General features: G+C 46.0%; 10 protein-coding genes across 10 annotated transcripts; 6 read left to right on the forward strand and 4 right to left on the reverse strand.

Annotated features, from left to right (window-relative positions):
* Positions 1-128: 128 nt before the first annotated feature.
* Positions 129-981, reverse strand: V2V93DRAFT_367586 (PDCD5-related protein). Its single transcript, XM_066909608.1, has 5 exons — positions 758-981; positions 656-686; positions 513-589; positions 315-444; positions 129-252 (listed from the first exon to the last, which is right to left on the reverse strand). The coding sequence occupies exons 1-5, from the start codon at positions 883-885 to the stop codon at positions 193-195; spliced, it is 426 nt and encodes a 141-aa protein (XP_066766526.1). The 5' UTR covers positions 886-981; the 3' UTR covers positions 129-192.
* On the forward strand, positions 846-2,180 carry V2V93DRAFT_367589 (uncharacterized protein). Its single transcript, XM_066909609.1, has one exon. It carries the CDS (start codon positions 1,105-1,107, stop codon positions 1,918-1,920), a length of 816 nt encoding a protein of 271 aa, XP_066766527.1. The 5' UTR covers positions 846-1,104; the 3' UTR covers positions 1,921-2,180.
* V2V93DRAFT_367590 (ubiquinone biosynthesis protein Coq4) lies at positions 2,129-3,218 on the reverse strand. The gene is made up of 2 exons (XM_066909610.1): positions 3,008-3,218; positions 2,129-2,934 (listed from the first exon to the last, which is right to left on the reverse strand). The coding sequence occupies exons 1-2, from the start codon at positions 3,171-3,173 to the stop codon at positions 2,318-2,320; spliced, it is 783 nt and encodes a 260-aa protein (XP_066766528.1). The 5' UTR covers positions 3,174-3,218; the 3' UTR covers positions 2,129-2,317.
* A 2-nt stretch (positions 3,219-3,220) lies between these two features.
* Positions 3,221-4,797, forward strand: V2V93DRAFT_367594 (RAVE subunit 2/Rogdi). The gene is made up of 5 exons (XM_066909611.1): positions 3,221-3,414; positions 3,476-3,661; positions 3,723-3,893; positions 3,953-4,568; positions 4,632-4,797. Exons 1-5 carry the CDS (start codon positions 3,349-3,351, stop codon positions 4,691-4,693), a joined length of 1,101 nt encoding a protein of 366 aa, XP_066766529.1. The 5' UTR covers positions 3,221-3,348; the 3' UTR covers positions 4,694-4,797.
* V2V93DRAFT_367596 (DASH complex subunit Spc19) lies at positions 4,694-5,427 on the reverse strand. Its single transcript, XM_066909612.1, has 4 exons — positions 5,259-5,427; positions 5,117-5,194; positions 4,909-5,055; positions 4,694-4,846 (listed from the first exon to the last, which is right to left on the reverse strand). The coding sequence occupies exons 1-4, from the start codon at positions 5,322-5,324 to the stop codon at positions 4,784-4,786; spliced, it is 354 nt and encodes a 117-aa protein (XP_066766530.1). The 5' UTR covers positions 5,325-5,427; the 3' UTR covers positions 4,694-4,783.
* A 62-nt stretch (positions 5,428-5,489) lies between these two features.
* On the forward strand, positions 5,490-6,545 carry V2V93DRAFT_367597 (reactive mitochondrial oxygen species modulator 1-domain-containing protein). The gene is made up of 5 exons (XM_066909613.1): positions 5,490-5,595; positions 5,652-5,685; positions 5,752-5,842; positions 5,904-5,926; positions 5,987-6,545. The coding sequence occupies exons 1-5, from the start codon at positions 5,512-5,514 to the stop codon at positions 6,088-6,090; spliced, it is 336 nt and encodes a 111-aa protein (XP_066766531.1). The 5' UTR covers positions 5,490-5,511; the 3' UTR covers positions 6,091-6,545.
* A 179-nt stretch (positions 6,546-6,724) lies between these two features.
* On the forward strand, positions 6,725-9,411 carry V2V93DRAFT_367600 (uncharacterized protein). Its single transcript, XM_066909614.1, has 3 exons — positions 6,725-7,188; positions 7,255-7,305; positions 7,365-9,411. The coding sequence occupies exons 1-3, from the start codon at positions 6,876-6,878 to the stop codon at positions 9,257-9,259; spliced, it is 2,259 nt and encodes a 752-aa protein (XP_066766532.1). The 5' UTR covers positions 6,725-6,875; the 3' UTR covers positions 9,260-9,411.
* V2V93DRAFT_367602 (lipoyltransferase) lies at positions 9,356-10,244 on the reverse strand. The gene is made up of 2 exons (XM_066909615.1): positions 9,876-10,244; positions 9,356-9,825 (listed from the first exon to the last, which is right to left on the reverse strand). Exons 1-2 carry the CDS (start codon positions 10,221-10,223, stop codon positions 9,403-9,405), a joined length of 771 nt encoding a protein of 256 aa, XP_066766533.1. The 5' UTR covers positions 10,224-10,244; the 3' UTR covers positions 9,356-9,402.
* A 127-nt stretch (positions 10,245-10,371) lies between these two features.
* On the forward strand, positions 10,372-12,093 carry V2V93DRAFT_194614 (uncharacterized protein). Its single transcript, XM_066906978.1, has one exon. The coding sequence runs from the start codon at positions 10,398-10,400 to the stop codon at positions 11,838-11,840; it is 1,443 nt and encodes a 480-aa protein (XP_066766534.1). The 5' UTR covers positions 10,372-10,397; the 3' UTR covers positions 11,841-12,093.
* Positions 12,094-12,345: 252 nt separating this feature from the next.
* Positions 12,346-13,685, forward strand: V2V93DRAFT_322866 (uncharacterized protein; the record flags this gene model as incomplete). The annotated part of the gene is made up of 2 exons (XM_066907421.1): positions 12,346-13,161; positions 13,230-13,685. The coding sequence occupies 2 exons, from the start codon at positions 12,346-12,348 to the stop codon at positions 13,683-13,685; spliced, it is 1,272 nt and encodes a 423-aa protein (XP_066766535.1).
* Positions 13,686-14,217: the final 532 nt, after the last annotated feature.

Here is a 14,217-nt window from a genome sequence, read left to right on the forward strand (position 1 = left end):
ACAGCTACATTGTTTTGCAAGCAAACAGAGTAAATCTCTGCAAATCTCTACTACTAGTTGGCGAAAGAGTCCCTCTCTTAGCATAGCATACCCGAGCACAGCGCCTGTAACTGGTGGGAACTGAAAGATGTACATAGTGATGAATTTTTATTTGTATGCAACCATAAATTGCAATCGTATTATATTTACAAACTATAGATCGAGATCGAGATCGTCGTCGTCGTCGTCGTAGTTGTATCGTCGTGTTTGATACTAGTAAAGAGTTCAGTTTTTTATAGTAAAATCAAGCCCGGGCTAAACAAAGTAAACCATACCACAATCTTGGTTTCGTTTGCCTTACTCTCCTGCTGCGATATTTGGTCTAGCAGACTAATGAGCTCGTCTTCGTCGACGCGATTTTGGATCTGACCTGAGCGGGCCATTCGAATCAGTAAATCTTCTACTCTGCGTAGCAAATCTTGGTCAGCCCTGTAAATCAGTTGAATCTCTGTATTTGATTATATATAACTGACCCATTGGCCTTCTGTTGACGCACAATGCGGATACGTGAGAGGCGTTCGCGGGCAGCGGGTGTGAGAATTTGGGCAATCTTGAATGAGAGATGTTAGATATAAATTTGCAACAAGACACCAAGCAGTCAGTAAAGTGTTCACACCATAGCAGACCTGGCATCGTCTTCATTAGCTCTGAAATAGACGGTTAGTATCTGCTCAAGATAGATAATCGGATAGCAAATCCGTTTATAGAAAGCATGTACTTTTTTGCTGCCTGGTCGCCAGCGCCAGCTCCAGCTCCAGCTCCTCCCGCACCTGAGCCTGCCTGTCGCTGCTTCTGTAACTCCTGAAGCCGTGCTTGCCGAATAGCTTGCAGTTCGCTGTCGTCCATAGTCGCACTGAGTTGCCAAAGTCAAGTAAAGTGAGCAGAAGTAGACCGCCCACCGCAGGCTTGAACCCTACTCCTACTTCACCACTCACTCCTCTCTCTCTCCACAAACAGTCCTTCGTCAGCTGCTCTTCCCGCTGCAGCCTCTTCACCACGATTCTCTCGCACGCGCAGCCGGCCCGCGCTTCTGCGCAAGGCTCGTCAACTGTTTATAAGACTCTCATGGCGCGCCTCTCGCCAACGCCCTCGCAGACCGACTCTGACGAGCCGGACTCGCCGCCTCCTCCTCGCCCAACATCTCGCGGCTGGAAACTCTCAACTCGCTCGACATCGGCACCAAAGGATCTCGAAGATCTTAAAGAAGTCTCTTATGAAGCAGATTACCATACGGCAATTGCCTCGGCCTCCGCAGTATCCCTTGCTGCTGATCCAAAAGAAGAGGTCGATATCCTCTCGCGCGAAGTCGCCGCCCTCTCCACCAAGCTCATACTCGCCGTCGACAGACAGGCAGACCTTGAGGATGCCTTAGTTGCATGCAAGCATGAACTTGAACTGTCTCAGAACCGCGTCGCAGAGCTCGAACAAGCCGAACGAGACTACTCCGACCGTCTCGAGAAAGGACTTCTCGTCCACCGCAAGGACGTTGAGCATGAGACCTCGACGCTCATGAAGAAGCTCATGGAAGAGTCCCGGGCACGGTTAAAAGCTGAGTCTGACCGACGGTCGATTGAACAAGAGCTCGAGGATCTCACTGGCTCTCTATTTGATGAGGCTAATAAGATGGTAGCTGGCGCTATGCGTCGTCAGGACTCTCTGGAGCACAAAAACAAGCAGCTCGAAAACATCATCCATGAAAAGGACAACCTTCTGGTTTCTTTGCAGGAGCAACTCACGGCTCTGAAAGTGGTTCTCCAAGACGTTACGGATGCCGAGTCTCATTCGCAACCGACCTCGCCTCAATCACCTTCAGATAGGGAGACGCCACTTTCAGCTTCCTCTAACGATTCCACTGATGATAACAGGAAAACCAGTCAGTAGTAATCTAATTTGCATATGGCTTGTTTTTTCATGTTATCTTAGAGAACTGCCTCGTTCTTGATATTCGTCATCTTTTTCTTAATTTTTTTTTTGTTTTTCTTTTTCTTTTTGTGTTTGGCGTTTGCAAAATTGTTTTAATAACGTACAGTTTGCTGAATTTAGCATATGGGGGGTCGCGATTGATTTTAATTTCTGCTAATCACAGTTATAGGGGTTTCTCTTAATGTATAATAATTTATGAATCTACTTTAAAAATTGTATTCAAATTTTTCATGGCTAACCTGTACGGTCGCCGGTAGCTTACTTTAAGCAGCAGCAGAGTGCGAGGATATGAGTAAGAATCTTCTTCTCTGATTCTTGGATTCTTTCGACATTTGTAAATTGCCGACGACAGCTATTACAAATGACTAATCTTTAGCTTTCTCAGTTCCCTCAAGTTTGGAGGCTTCTCGATCCCCAGTTCATCTCTCAGTTCCTGTATATCCTTCATCAATATTTCCTCCCAGTAAATGTTAATGAGGGGTTTTGCTGTTGCTCCGTTTTTTATTGCCCATGGAAAGTAGATGTTAATCAATCGTTCACGTTGCTTTGGCTTTAACCGTGATGGCGCCAGCAACGCACCAATTCCAGTCATCGGGATCAGTGTGTTTGCAAACTCAAACATTTTCAGCGCAATCTCTCCTTCGATAATGATTGGAAGGCCAGTGATTGCGTGGTAAAAATCATGACATTCACGGTATCGCTGCATGACATACGCACACTCGGGGTCGTCAATGTACCGCACCGGAGCACGAGTGTCAGGCGAGACACCCTCCAGATCAAGCCACTCAGAGTATACTTTTCCCACCGAATTAGCAGGATATTTTCGCAGAGCATCAATATTTAGAGATTTCGAAGTTATCCGCGGTTTCTCACGCAAGATGCGTCGACCGGTCGCATCGGAGAGCATTACGTCGCGAAGACGATACATTAGAAAGGGAAGCGCGGTAGCTTCTCCAAGAGTAGCAATAATATCTTAAAGCAGTTTATGTATCAGTAGCAAGCATCAGAGACAACGGTAAGAGAAAAATTCATCTTCCAGACATACCTCCTCGACGCGGATTGAAAAAAGCAGTAACTCCTGATCCAACAGCAAGTAGCGTCTTCTGGAACATGTTTGTTGGCACATGCCCCGGGTATCTCGACGGGGACAATTGAGGAGTATACCTACGAGACAGACTTACTGCTGTCAATAGCGGTAGTTTTGGGCGCATAGTGTCTAGGAGGGGAAGCGAAGAGCAGAGGGAGGTGCATCAAAGTGATATATGGGAAGGCGCATAGGCGTTGGGACTTTGGAGTTTGAGTTCCGCTCATCAGTCGATTACCGGCCGTCTATCTCCATAAAGATATATCAATCACTTTCCGGCTCGTCATAGGTTGCATTCGACGATGACTACGAGCATATATCCTCATCAGGACTTTTCGTCGGCGTTGAATGAGGAACATAAAGTATCTGTAAGTTTCAAAGAACATAAGTCACTTCAAAGAGAGTAAAGAGCATGCTAATTTATTCTAGATTCTCGAACTTGCATGGCTTCTACGCGATCTTTCCACAACAATGAAGTCAATATACGACGGATTGGATGAATGTGTCGTGTTGATGCAATTTGATCAGTCTCCATCTACTCTTGTTTTGTCGTCAAATAGGTCAGAGGCATTAAAGGGCTTTGTTGTGCGACAAGGAAAGAACATAACGAAAGCTGTAGGAGTCCCTTTGTGCGCTTTTCTTAGAGTTTTTGTGTGCTGACTCTCTGTTGATACAGGAAATTCATCTTAAGTTATCAAGTCTAAATAAAGGGACAGTGTGCAACCTGGTACTTGCCGAAGGTAAAGTCATTCCTCTCGCTCAACTGAACGACTGCACCAACTTCCTCGGTGTGTGTATGCAGGTTGTAAAGGACATGGACTTTGTCGAGCCTGCTGTTGTATTATCTGTGAGTGAGTCTGTTTTTTATATTTCAGTTCTGCTGACTGACTCTCGGCTTTATTAAAGCAACTTCGAAAGCTATTATCGAATATTCGCAATGCTCACATCTCTATCCGCAACGTCTCGCCTGCATTCCAATTCCCTTACAGTACAATAGATCCGTCTGTCTTTGTCAGCGAAATGCCCCTAAACGTGGCCCTTGATTTGACGATGTCGGAGTCTGGTGTTATCGCAGACATTCGCACTCTTCAGATTCTTGACTCGCCTCCTATCTCAAGTGGTAATGCATCAGTTGCCTCTTCGCGATTGTCTACTACCTCGCCTTCCGTCTACCGGGGAGGCAGCACTCGATCAGTAGCTACTATCTCTGGTCAGAGAGCGGCAAACCGTGCTCCACCACCGAGTTTATCGACAATCTTTCCGAACCCACCACCTCCTCCACAACCAAGCGAATTAAGTCGCACAATGACAAACACTAGCGTCGCGAGCAGTGTAGCATCTGTATCGAGTTCGATGTCGACCGCTTCTACTAGTAGCTGGTTCAGTGGCATTATGGGACGCAAGAAGCAGCCAGATCCGGCTAGCTTATTCACGTACCGAGGGCAATACGTCAAACCGCTAGAACGGATTACTGTACAAAGTTTGGATCCAGGACTTATGACCTTGATTTCGAAGTTGAATGGTATATTTTCCTCTTATATTCTTTATTATATTTTATGATATTGGTGTACTGATCTGTTTTTAGTTTTGGAGTTGAACGTTGGGCAGGCACTACGGAAGTTGGAGATTGCAATGAGTTGGAAATAATAATTAAAACCAATTTCTGAATGTTATATTCAATCATATTCACGCTTGGCTGTGCAAGCAGATATTTTCATAGTCGTACAAATCCATTATCTAGTAAAACATGGAGCTAGTTGATCGCGTCGCCTGTTGTAAACGTACCTCTTGCAGTTGGGCCTTTGACAACTGTATGTTAGATTCTTCGTGGTGCAAAAAATATGCATAATCATTGGAATTACCTTTGAAATGAGATTTTTTTCACGCCGTTCTAGTCGCGAAATTGCGTTGTCTGCTAGTTTCAGAAGCTCGATGATTTGGGGTTCCACTTCGACTTGTAGAGAAGATTTGAGAGTGTTGACTTCGGACTCAGGAACTACTTCAAAAACCTGTATAAATAAGTCTTTAGTTCTAGCTCTATATTACTATAAATAATAGACTGTCTCGTACTCTGTCTGCTTTAAGGACTGTTTTCACTCGCGGAAGATCATTTACTCCAGAGTCAAGTGACGCGATAGACGAAGCAAGCTACAGAGAACATATAAGTATGAAATGCGAGAGGCACACAATATGCAACTATCTGAAATCTTACCAAATCATTGCTCATTTTTAAAGATGATACGCATCCTTGTAGACTGTACAGATAGCTTGAATTCATTGTGTGAGGATGTGCAGTTGTAGTAAAATCATTTGTTTACATTGTACAAATACGCTTTCTGGCGCGTTTGCTGTAATCCAATTAGTCACGTGGACGAGTAACCCTTACCTGTGGAGAAGGTAAGCCAACATTTTCGAGGGAAATTTACAGTCTTCTTGAAATCAAGTCAATTTCTGATAATCAAATAATGCCCCCACCTCCTCAGCACTATCCGGCGGGCGCCGTGGGTCCGTCGAACTTCGATAAGTTTAAAATGGGTTTGTTGACCGGAGTAAGTTTTCTATAGTTTATCTTGAGCTGGAGTAGGAACTAACATGATCTGCCCAGACGTCGGTCGGTATCGTTGTTGGATTTTTGTTTGGTAAGTTATCTTAAAGCTCTCTTTCGTTGTTGTAGAATGAAGATGAGTACTCATTCTTGCTGACAGGTGGATTTACTATTATCCGGTACGGTCCTGGGCCTAACGGATTCATGCGTTCGCTGGGACAGTACATGCTTGGTTCGGCGGCTACCTTTGGGTTAGTATTTTGTACAAACTGAACTGTAATGTAATGTTAACATAGTACGTGGTTTTCGTAGACTTTTTATGTCTGTCGGTTCAGGTTAGTGCAGACTCGAGATGTATGGAAGACTGAATTGTGCTGACATGTGTTGAATTATAGTTATTCGATCTGACGACGGTCTTCAGTACCGATACCCTCAGCCTATGCTCATGCAGCAACGTCTTCTGGTTCGGATGAAGAGGGAGAGCAAGAACTCAAACTAGTTATTCTGCTTTTTGTGTCTTGTTGATGATGCTTGGAGCGGCAGGAAAGGCAAAATGGTCTGCAATTAATTCCTGTCCAGAATGTTCAATTTATACTTGCGCAGAGACTAGTCTACCGCATTTTTATTTGGATTTCTTAGGAAGAGTTTTGAATACTGGATATGTACATAATCTTTTTATACGCGTGGATTTTTTTTTTCTTAAATTTAATTATTTTCTTCTTTATCATGGCGCTCTATCACCGGTTGCTGAAAACCTGTGGTTGCTAATCTTGGAAAGTAGTCAAGTCTCTACGGATCTAACTACAGAAGTAGCCGATTTTGATATGTATTCTATACGATATGTAAGAGCGCGAATTATACGTCAGCTCGGTTTGCTATGAAGCTGGAAAGGCATTGCGTTGGCGTGCACGACTGCTCGGAATATGAAATATAGAGCGTACACGCGTTCTTGGCGTATTAAAGTAAATTGTTGTAGTAATGACCGATTTTCAGATATTTAGTCTTCAAATATGCCGATTTACTATACCTGCTTTGACTGTTTCTGTAATTGCCAATGTTTTGATATTCAACATGATTGGCAATTTTAACGTTTAAACCTACGCCGGCCAAACACTTCTCAGCGCTCTCGCTTTGATACTCCCACGAGCCTTCATTTTCCGCATAGATCTACTCAGAAACCCCGATAAACTATCAATACACACTTCGCCACTATTGATCCTTAAAACCGGCCTTTTTATTTGCTTTTCCTGTTTTTTCTTGCCGATTCCGGTCTACTGAGAGAGCATGCGTCCGCACTCTCCTCCACCGCCATCGCCTGTAGGCGTGTCCGAGTCTGCGCAGTCGGTTGATACCCCATTGTTTTCGTCGCCAATGCTGGAGAGTTCAAGTGTAGACGGATCAGAGATCAGTGATGATGATGCGGTAACTATTGTCGATAGCTTGGAGGAAATGGAAATGCTTGATGTTCCTGAGACGGAACATGGCAATGCAGAGGTGCCGATCGGACGCCTATCTCTTGTGAATGCCGAGCAAAATACGCAGCAGGAAGCAGCAGGCAAAAATTATCAAGCTTCCAGCAACGGCACTGACACTGAAGGTACGAGAAACTTCAAGACTCACTGCGCTGCAATGGCCTACTGATATTTAAATATATTATATGTAGCCCCTCCTCCAATTCCAGAAGCGCAAGAGCGAAGGACATCAGGAAAACGAAGTTAGTAATTTATGTTTCATTTTCTCGCTTGCTCTATAACTAATGCTAGCGACAAACAGAACCGCGCGAAGGTCACACAGCTCATCACCGCAACACAGCAACGGGGCCAATAAAACGCCATGCTCAATTTTCGTCACAGCAGCATCAACAACTCTCACAGCAACAACACGAGACAGAGCCCGTATACTTATGCCTGGCGTCGACGAATGACACATTTGAGAAGAAGTGCATTAAAGTACCTTTTTTTCCTGATACAATGCTGCTTGGGCGCCAGATCAACGCGCGTACTGTGCCTACGCCAGAAAATGGATTTTTCGATTCACGAGTGCTAAGTCGACAGCACGCTCAAATCTGGGCAGACAAGCAGACAGGACAAGTTTGGATTAGAGATATCAAATCCTCAAACGGAACATTTCTTAATGGCAGGCGACTATCAAACGAGAACGAGGGAAGTGAACCGTTCGAGCTCAAAACAAACGACTTGATTGACCTGGGAATTAATATTTCTAGCGATGACTCAAAGACGGTGTTGCATAATCGAGTCTCGGCAAAAGTCGAGAAAGCTGGATTTGCTAGCGCGCCTCCATTTATTAGTACACAACCAGGAGGGCAAGGAAACTCCTTTGCTTTACTCAATCAATTTGGAGTTAACAGCATACAACTCAGTGGACCTGCGGCTGGCAGCATCTCAGATTCTGAATTGAATTTTGGCGGATTTAATCGCAATGGGGCAAATGTTGGCCTATTACCGAATGGTGGGACTATGGCAGCTTCATTGAAAGCAACCGGCGGTCCAGGCAAAAGCAAGCAACGTATTATTTCACGGATGATGCCCTCCTTTGCTGCCACATTTCTGAAAGGTCCTATTTCACTCGAAATGGTTATTAAAAAGATAAGCAACGAAGTTCAGTTTGCCAAAGCTCAGCACAGTGACTTGCAGCGGGTGACACAGCTCTTTGAGTCTATGGCAAAGACTCAAGCCGAATCAGTTCAGGAGGCTGCCAAAAATGCTGATGATGCCGCGGTAGAGAGCGTAAACGAGAAGCTAAAAACCAGTAGAAATGCAGAATCCAGGTCAGTTTCTATTGGAGAGTCCTCATGGCAACATTCTCCCAATTCGAAGTCCGCCGGCCCTGAAAAAAAGCTGGTTTCACTCTCAGTTACACTTAAGAGCGTTGAGCAAGAGCTTCAAGAGTCATCGCGACGAGTCACTGAGCTCGAGCAACTTCTTGAGCGAGAGACATATGCGCGCGAACTTGCAGAGTCTCAGCTTGAGCATGCACACCGTGAACTCGAGCTTGAGCGTGAACAGGCCATTAGTGACCTATGTGCCGAAAGTGACGATAATGCTGATGGACCGATTGTCTTAGAAGATGAAGCGGCTGCAGATACTATGGCGCTGATTGACAAGGAAGAGAAACGAAGGTCGCGATCTGGCAGTGGAACCAGCAGCTCGAATGGAAATGATGGAAGAGCTTTAAATATCGGACAGGTGATCGCACAACTTGAGCATACAAGACGTGAGGTTCAAGTATGGGAGGTGCGCGCACTGAAGGCTGAGCATATAGCGGAAGAGAACGCGAGAGCACTAGAGTCTTTTGTCCAGCAGCTACAGAGCGAGCGAGGAATCATAATGCAGCCAGGTCCAGTTAACAGAAGTTCATCGAGAGGACGCAATGGTACTCCGTCGTCGCCAATCACTAGAGTCTCTACCTTGACACCCGATCAATTTAAGCGGGCTCGCTCTTCAGACGAAAAATTGCCTCCATTAGCGTATTCGGTGTCGAACGAGAAAAAGCCATCGACAAGGACGGTGCAGAGTTTGAAAACAGAACTTCGGTCAAAAGCAGACGGGCGAACGATTCTAATGCCGCTGATGTCGTCGATTGGAGTAGTGGCAGTGGGAATGGGAGTGATGGTTATGCTGAACGAGTGGACCCGAAGTGGGGTATGAATTGTACAATATGTTTAGCCTGGATTTTCAATCATGTATGAAATGTACAGAGATGCTCTTGCATGTAGCGATGGAGTTTTTATACTTTTTTTATTTGTTTCTTTACACTTATTTGCAATGATCCAAAAATAAATATTATATACCTATATACACGACTGCCATCTCAGCGCATCTTCTAGCTCACATCGTTTGATTCCGCAGCCTAGAAGCGATGCAAACCGCTGCGCGTATAAACAAGCAAACCACTCCACAACAGAGCCTTTCCCTTCTACAGCATCATGCCAGGCGTCGTCGCCCATCTCAGCTCTGATTGAAGTGGCATATGCGTCTGGTAACCCGCAAGCAATAATCTTTTCAAACCACGATAGGTCTGTAGAGACATTTACTGAAATTCCATGCGAAGTAATATATCTTCGCAAATGGACGCCTACGGATCCGATTTTCGAAGTATCAGTTGTCCAGATGCCGGGGTTCTCGGTCGTTTTTGCAAATATGTGGAAAGGAGAGGCGGCGAGCGATTCAATTGCGGTACTTTCTAGATGACGGATATAGCATTTTGACGAGAGCTATTTGGAAATTAGAGGACGAGTTAGAAATCAAGAAGAACAGAGCATACATTGAACTCTTTTAGATCTAGTATTGGATACGAGACAAGCTGTCCCGGTCCGTGAAAAGTAGTCTGCCCTCCGCGTTGTGTAACAACACAATCAGCACCGTCAGCCTCTTTCTCTAATCGATAAATTTGTCTCGAGGTATCCGGATCAGTAATCTGCCGTCTTCCAAAGGTATATACTGGCGCCATCTCCATGGTCAATATCGTGGGCGGCGGTGCCAGTGCCGTGCCGGGAGATAGCCTATGGTCTAAGTTTAACCGGACGAAGTGGTCTTGAATCTTTGCAGCATCTGCATATTTTATCAGACTACTTGGTTTGCTGATGTGGATGTGCCTTATCGTTCTACTCATTCTCAGCAGAATAAGTGTAGTGGCTGAATACTATGATAACAACTGCAAATAGAAATAGTTGTAAGAGTTGATAATGCAAACCCTTAACCACAGACTAAATAATTAAGGTTTAAATGCTTCTTGCTCGTAGTAACTTTTTCTAAACTCCGCAGAAGCGTTGCGACACACAGGAAAATGACTACATTTGAACAAAAGATCACAAGATTAACGGAATGGCTTACTGAAAAAGATGTAACCATATCACCTAATATAACCGCTAAGACCATTGATGGTCATGGAATTGGAGTAGTGGCTGGCAGTGAGGGGATCAAAGCGGGCGAGAAGTTGGTTGAGTTTCCAACAGCTGCTCTACTTAATCCGCGGACGGCAAAGAAAATGATATGGACAGAAGCCGGAATATGTGATTATGAAATTTTCAACAAGAATGCCATTAAAAAGATTGACGCAGAACCACAGTCAAAACGCTTACGAGTGTCGACGGTGGATTCGACCGATGCATGGGTGCTAGACAAACTCTCATCTCCTCAGATTCTATCATACTATTTGTACCATGAGCTTGAGAAAGGTTACGGAAGCTCATGGATTACGTTTTTGGAAGTGCTTCCTACAATTGATGATTTCGGAGCTGTGCCACTGGTTTGGGACGTGCTTGACTACAAAGGACGGAAGAAGTATGTAGAGCAGCTGCCAAAGCGTACGATCGAGCATGCGAAGCGCATGACGACGCAATTTTGGGCTGATCTTACTGCGGTGCAAGATACATTTTGCAATGTCACAAACGTGGAAAGATTCGTATGGGCGTGGATGTGCGTGAATTCGCGGTGCCTGTATTACAAGATGGTTGAGGCTCGAACAGCAAACGACTGCATGACTCTGGCGCCTTTTATAGATTTTTTAAATCATACGGACGAAGAGCACTGTGAAATAGGGGTTTATGAGAAGCGCACGAAAAAGACTGGCCCGGCGAAAAAAGTGTTTGGTTTGTGGTCAACAAGAGATTACGCGGCCGGCGAGGAAGTCTATCTCTGCTACGGTCCACATACAAATAGTTTTCTATTATGTGAGTATGGTTTCACGCTTAGCAGGAACCGCTACTCCGAGCTTGACATTACAGACGAGGTGCTTGCGGAAATGCATCGCGAACGCGGCAAGCTCTGCACGAAAGACGACGTGGAATGCTCGCGATGTGTGTTCTTGAGGCATCACAAGTATCTGGGAGACTATACGGTCTCGCCTGAGGAAGCATCGTTCAGGACGGCAGTGGCACTGGCGGCAGCACAGCTTCCAGACTCAGCATTTAACTCGCCACTGCTGCAATCGCGAACGTGCTCGTCTTTCCCGCCGGAGCACGAAGCGGAGGAGAGACTTGCACTTGCGAGTCTAGAGGCATTTATGGCAACGGCGCCTACATATTCGCGATTCGGCGCGGGCACACGAGAGAAGCTTGCACGAATCCTTATTGAGCTGCTGGAAGCCGAGCTACCGCGCACCGGTGGCGATGTTGCAGACAGCAAGGACGAGGCTGAAGAGCAGGTGCGGCGTCTGTATCGTGAACGGGCGGACGTGGCTCGCGGGCAGTTGGCACAGCTGGCCAAGCAGAGCAATGAGGGTAAATGACGGGCGGATGAAGGGAATGGCGAGATTTGTCAGGCGATGCGATGTGATGCGATGCGATGAGGAGTGCAGCAAAGCCAAACCGACACGGCTGAGCTCGTTGTCCGAGTTACCGAAGAGGTAGCCTGATTTGTATTGGTGCCCACTAACGCTTCCCGAAGAGGGATTCGCGGTACCCACAGACGGATTATCTTTTTCCACCTGCTGATAACATAATTTGCATGTCATTTTCACGAGCAGCATGACAGAGCCAATTACATATACCGTCCGCTTGTCTGCTGCCCTCGACATTCACAAGCATCCCACTTTCCGCGATCGCCCGAGATTTCAGCCGCACGCCCTCTTTCCTGTGATTTTTCCCCACAAAAACTCAAAATTTCCGTCCTCGACTAAAAAGACATCCCGAGCCGATAATTAGTTTCTCCATCGCTCGCTCTTCTCTGGTTGCCAATCACCAAATCGCACTTTGCCCTTCACCACGGCTCTCTTCACGAGTAGGACAGTGACCATGGAGGTCGCCGAGGTCGAGCATATCGAGTCCGCTAAGCCAGCAGACTTTGAGCACGTCGAAACTGTCGACCTGAACCTCGACCTGGACGAGCGCGAACGCGAATCTGATTGCTCTTCCATCTGTGCCTTACTGCGCAAGTCCTCCACCAAAACCTCTTCTCCGGATTCGCTGCTACGCAGTTTCCGCAATCGTTCGGGCTCTTCTTCACCCAGCCAGCCTCGTCTCTCGGTGCTCGATATTATCCCAAATAGCTTTGCTGACTACTATCCGCCTGAGCTCTTCATGCTCTTCCCGCCCACCGCCCGCGCCGCTGCTCACGTGCGTTCCCGATCGACTGACAACACCCACTCACTTTACCCCTCCGATGAAGGTCTCTTTTCTTCATTTGGCATTGCCGACCTTTACCTTAGACGACCATCATTTTCTTATCGCGATCTTGTTGACTGGGAGCGCAACGACTTGCGCTCGCTTTGTTTCCTGCCGGACCTACGACCGGACACACTTCCTGCATGGTGGCCGGCCGACAGCCCTGTCTCGGCCGACTCGCCGCCACTGTTACGAGAAGAAGGTTTTCACATTGTAGTTTTGCCGCTAAATGCCACAGACGATGCCATTGTTGAAACTCTTGCAAATTCAGATATCTATTTGGAGTTTGCATTCTCACAGGCTCACCGTCAGCGTCTAGCGCGCCAGACTATCGACTTGTGTCTGCGCAACCGCTTGTCCGTTCTAACGAAGCCCGAATGGCGTCGTCTTATCGATAACTATCTTCTTGCTCTTGGGTGCGAAGCACAGGCCCGTGTTGACTTTCAGGTGCGTTTTTCCTATGATATATATTTATGGTGTCTAAATTTTACATTGTGCTAATTTCTTGACTGCAGAAAGCAATTGTCTATCGTGCCGTGCGCAAGCAGGAAAACCAGCTTGCAAAGGGTAGAGGAAATTTACTCAAGCGAGCCCTTGTTACGCGCGCAGCTAGCTCTACGGGGTTGTCGCCTCCTTCGTCGCCACGATTCCTCTCGTCCGGCTTTGAGCCGATCATGGAGGAAGAGCACTTTACAACCGCAACGCAACAGTCACAGTCTTTGATTGCGAGAACTACGCGTTCTACGACCGAGTTTTTCCAAAATCTCGCGTCGACTAATAGCGCATCAACTCAGACAACTACGGCGAGCGCTATGCACATAATTCCTGCACAGTATCGCACTCAAGCGCTAGCTTCTGTGCCCCCATTGAATATCTCGAAATCTGAACAGAAGATGCTTTGGAGAGAGGTGCAGGTCCTTATTTACTCTAGGCTGGGCGTTGACTGGGAGCCCACCGAGCTTGCCATCTAAATTGATGACTTCTGGGAGAATTATTTTTATGTTTTGGATTGTTGGATAGGGGTTTGCAATTGTATGAGATAGGATATCTAACTGGGTTTTGTTGTTTAGCCTTCGGTGTTGGGTTTGAGAACTGGCGTTTGGTTTGTTTGATGCTGAAAGAGCTTGTTTGTATTGATCATGATGAAATTTGTTTCATGGGATAACCGCTACAGACTTTCATCTGCTAACTATGACACTACGATAAATTGTATATTATATTCTTGTTTATTTATTTAATTCGAATGATCTGCAAAAAAACCTTTAATTTGTTTTAGTAGATTGTGATAAGTCACTCGGCGTTATATCATTTTTCGTATTCTCGTGAATCGGGGTATTATTGCCTAGGGTCGATCGTCGCGAGAGGCTCACGAGATCACGAGACGATATGTTGAATTGAATTGCTGATAAAGTTATCTGTCATCATACCACACTTAAGTTGTAAGCAGGTATAGGGTTGATATGTGAGTCAGGGTAGCATGGTACGAGGTTAGGGTATATGATA

This window comes from Kockiozyma suomiensis (genome assembly GCF_038497685.1).
Source record: "Kockiozyma suomiensis strain NRRL Y-17356 unplaced genomic scaffold V2V93scaffold_5, whole genome shotgun sequence".
In the NCBI taxonomy this organism is placed as follows: Eukaryota; Fungi; Ascomycota; class Lipomycetes; order Lipomycetales; family Lipomycetaceae; genus Kockiozyma; species Kockiozyma suomiensis.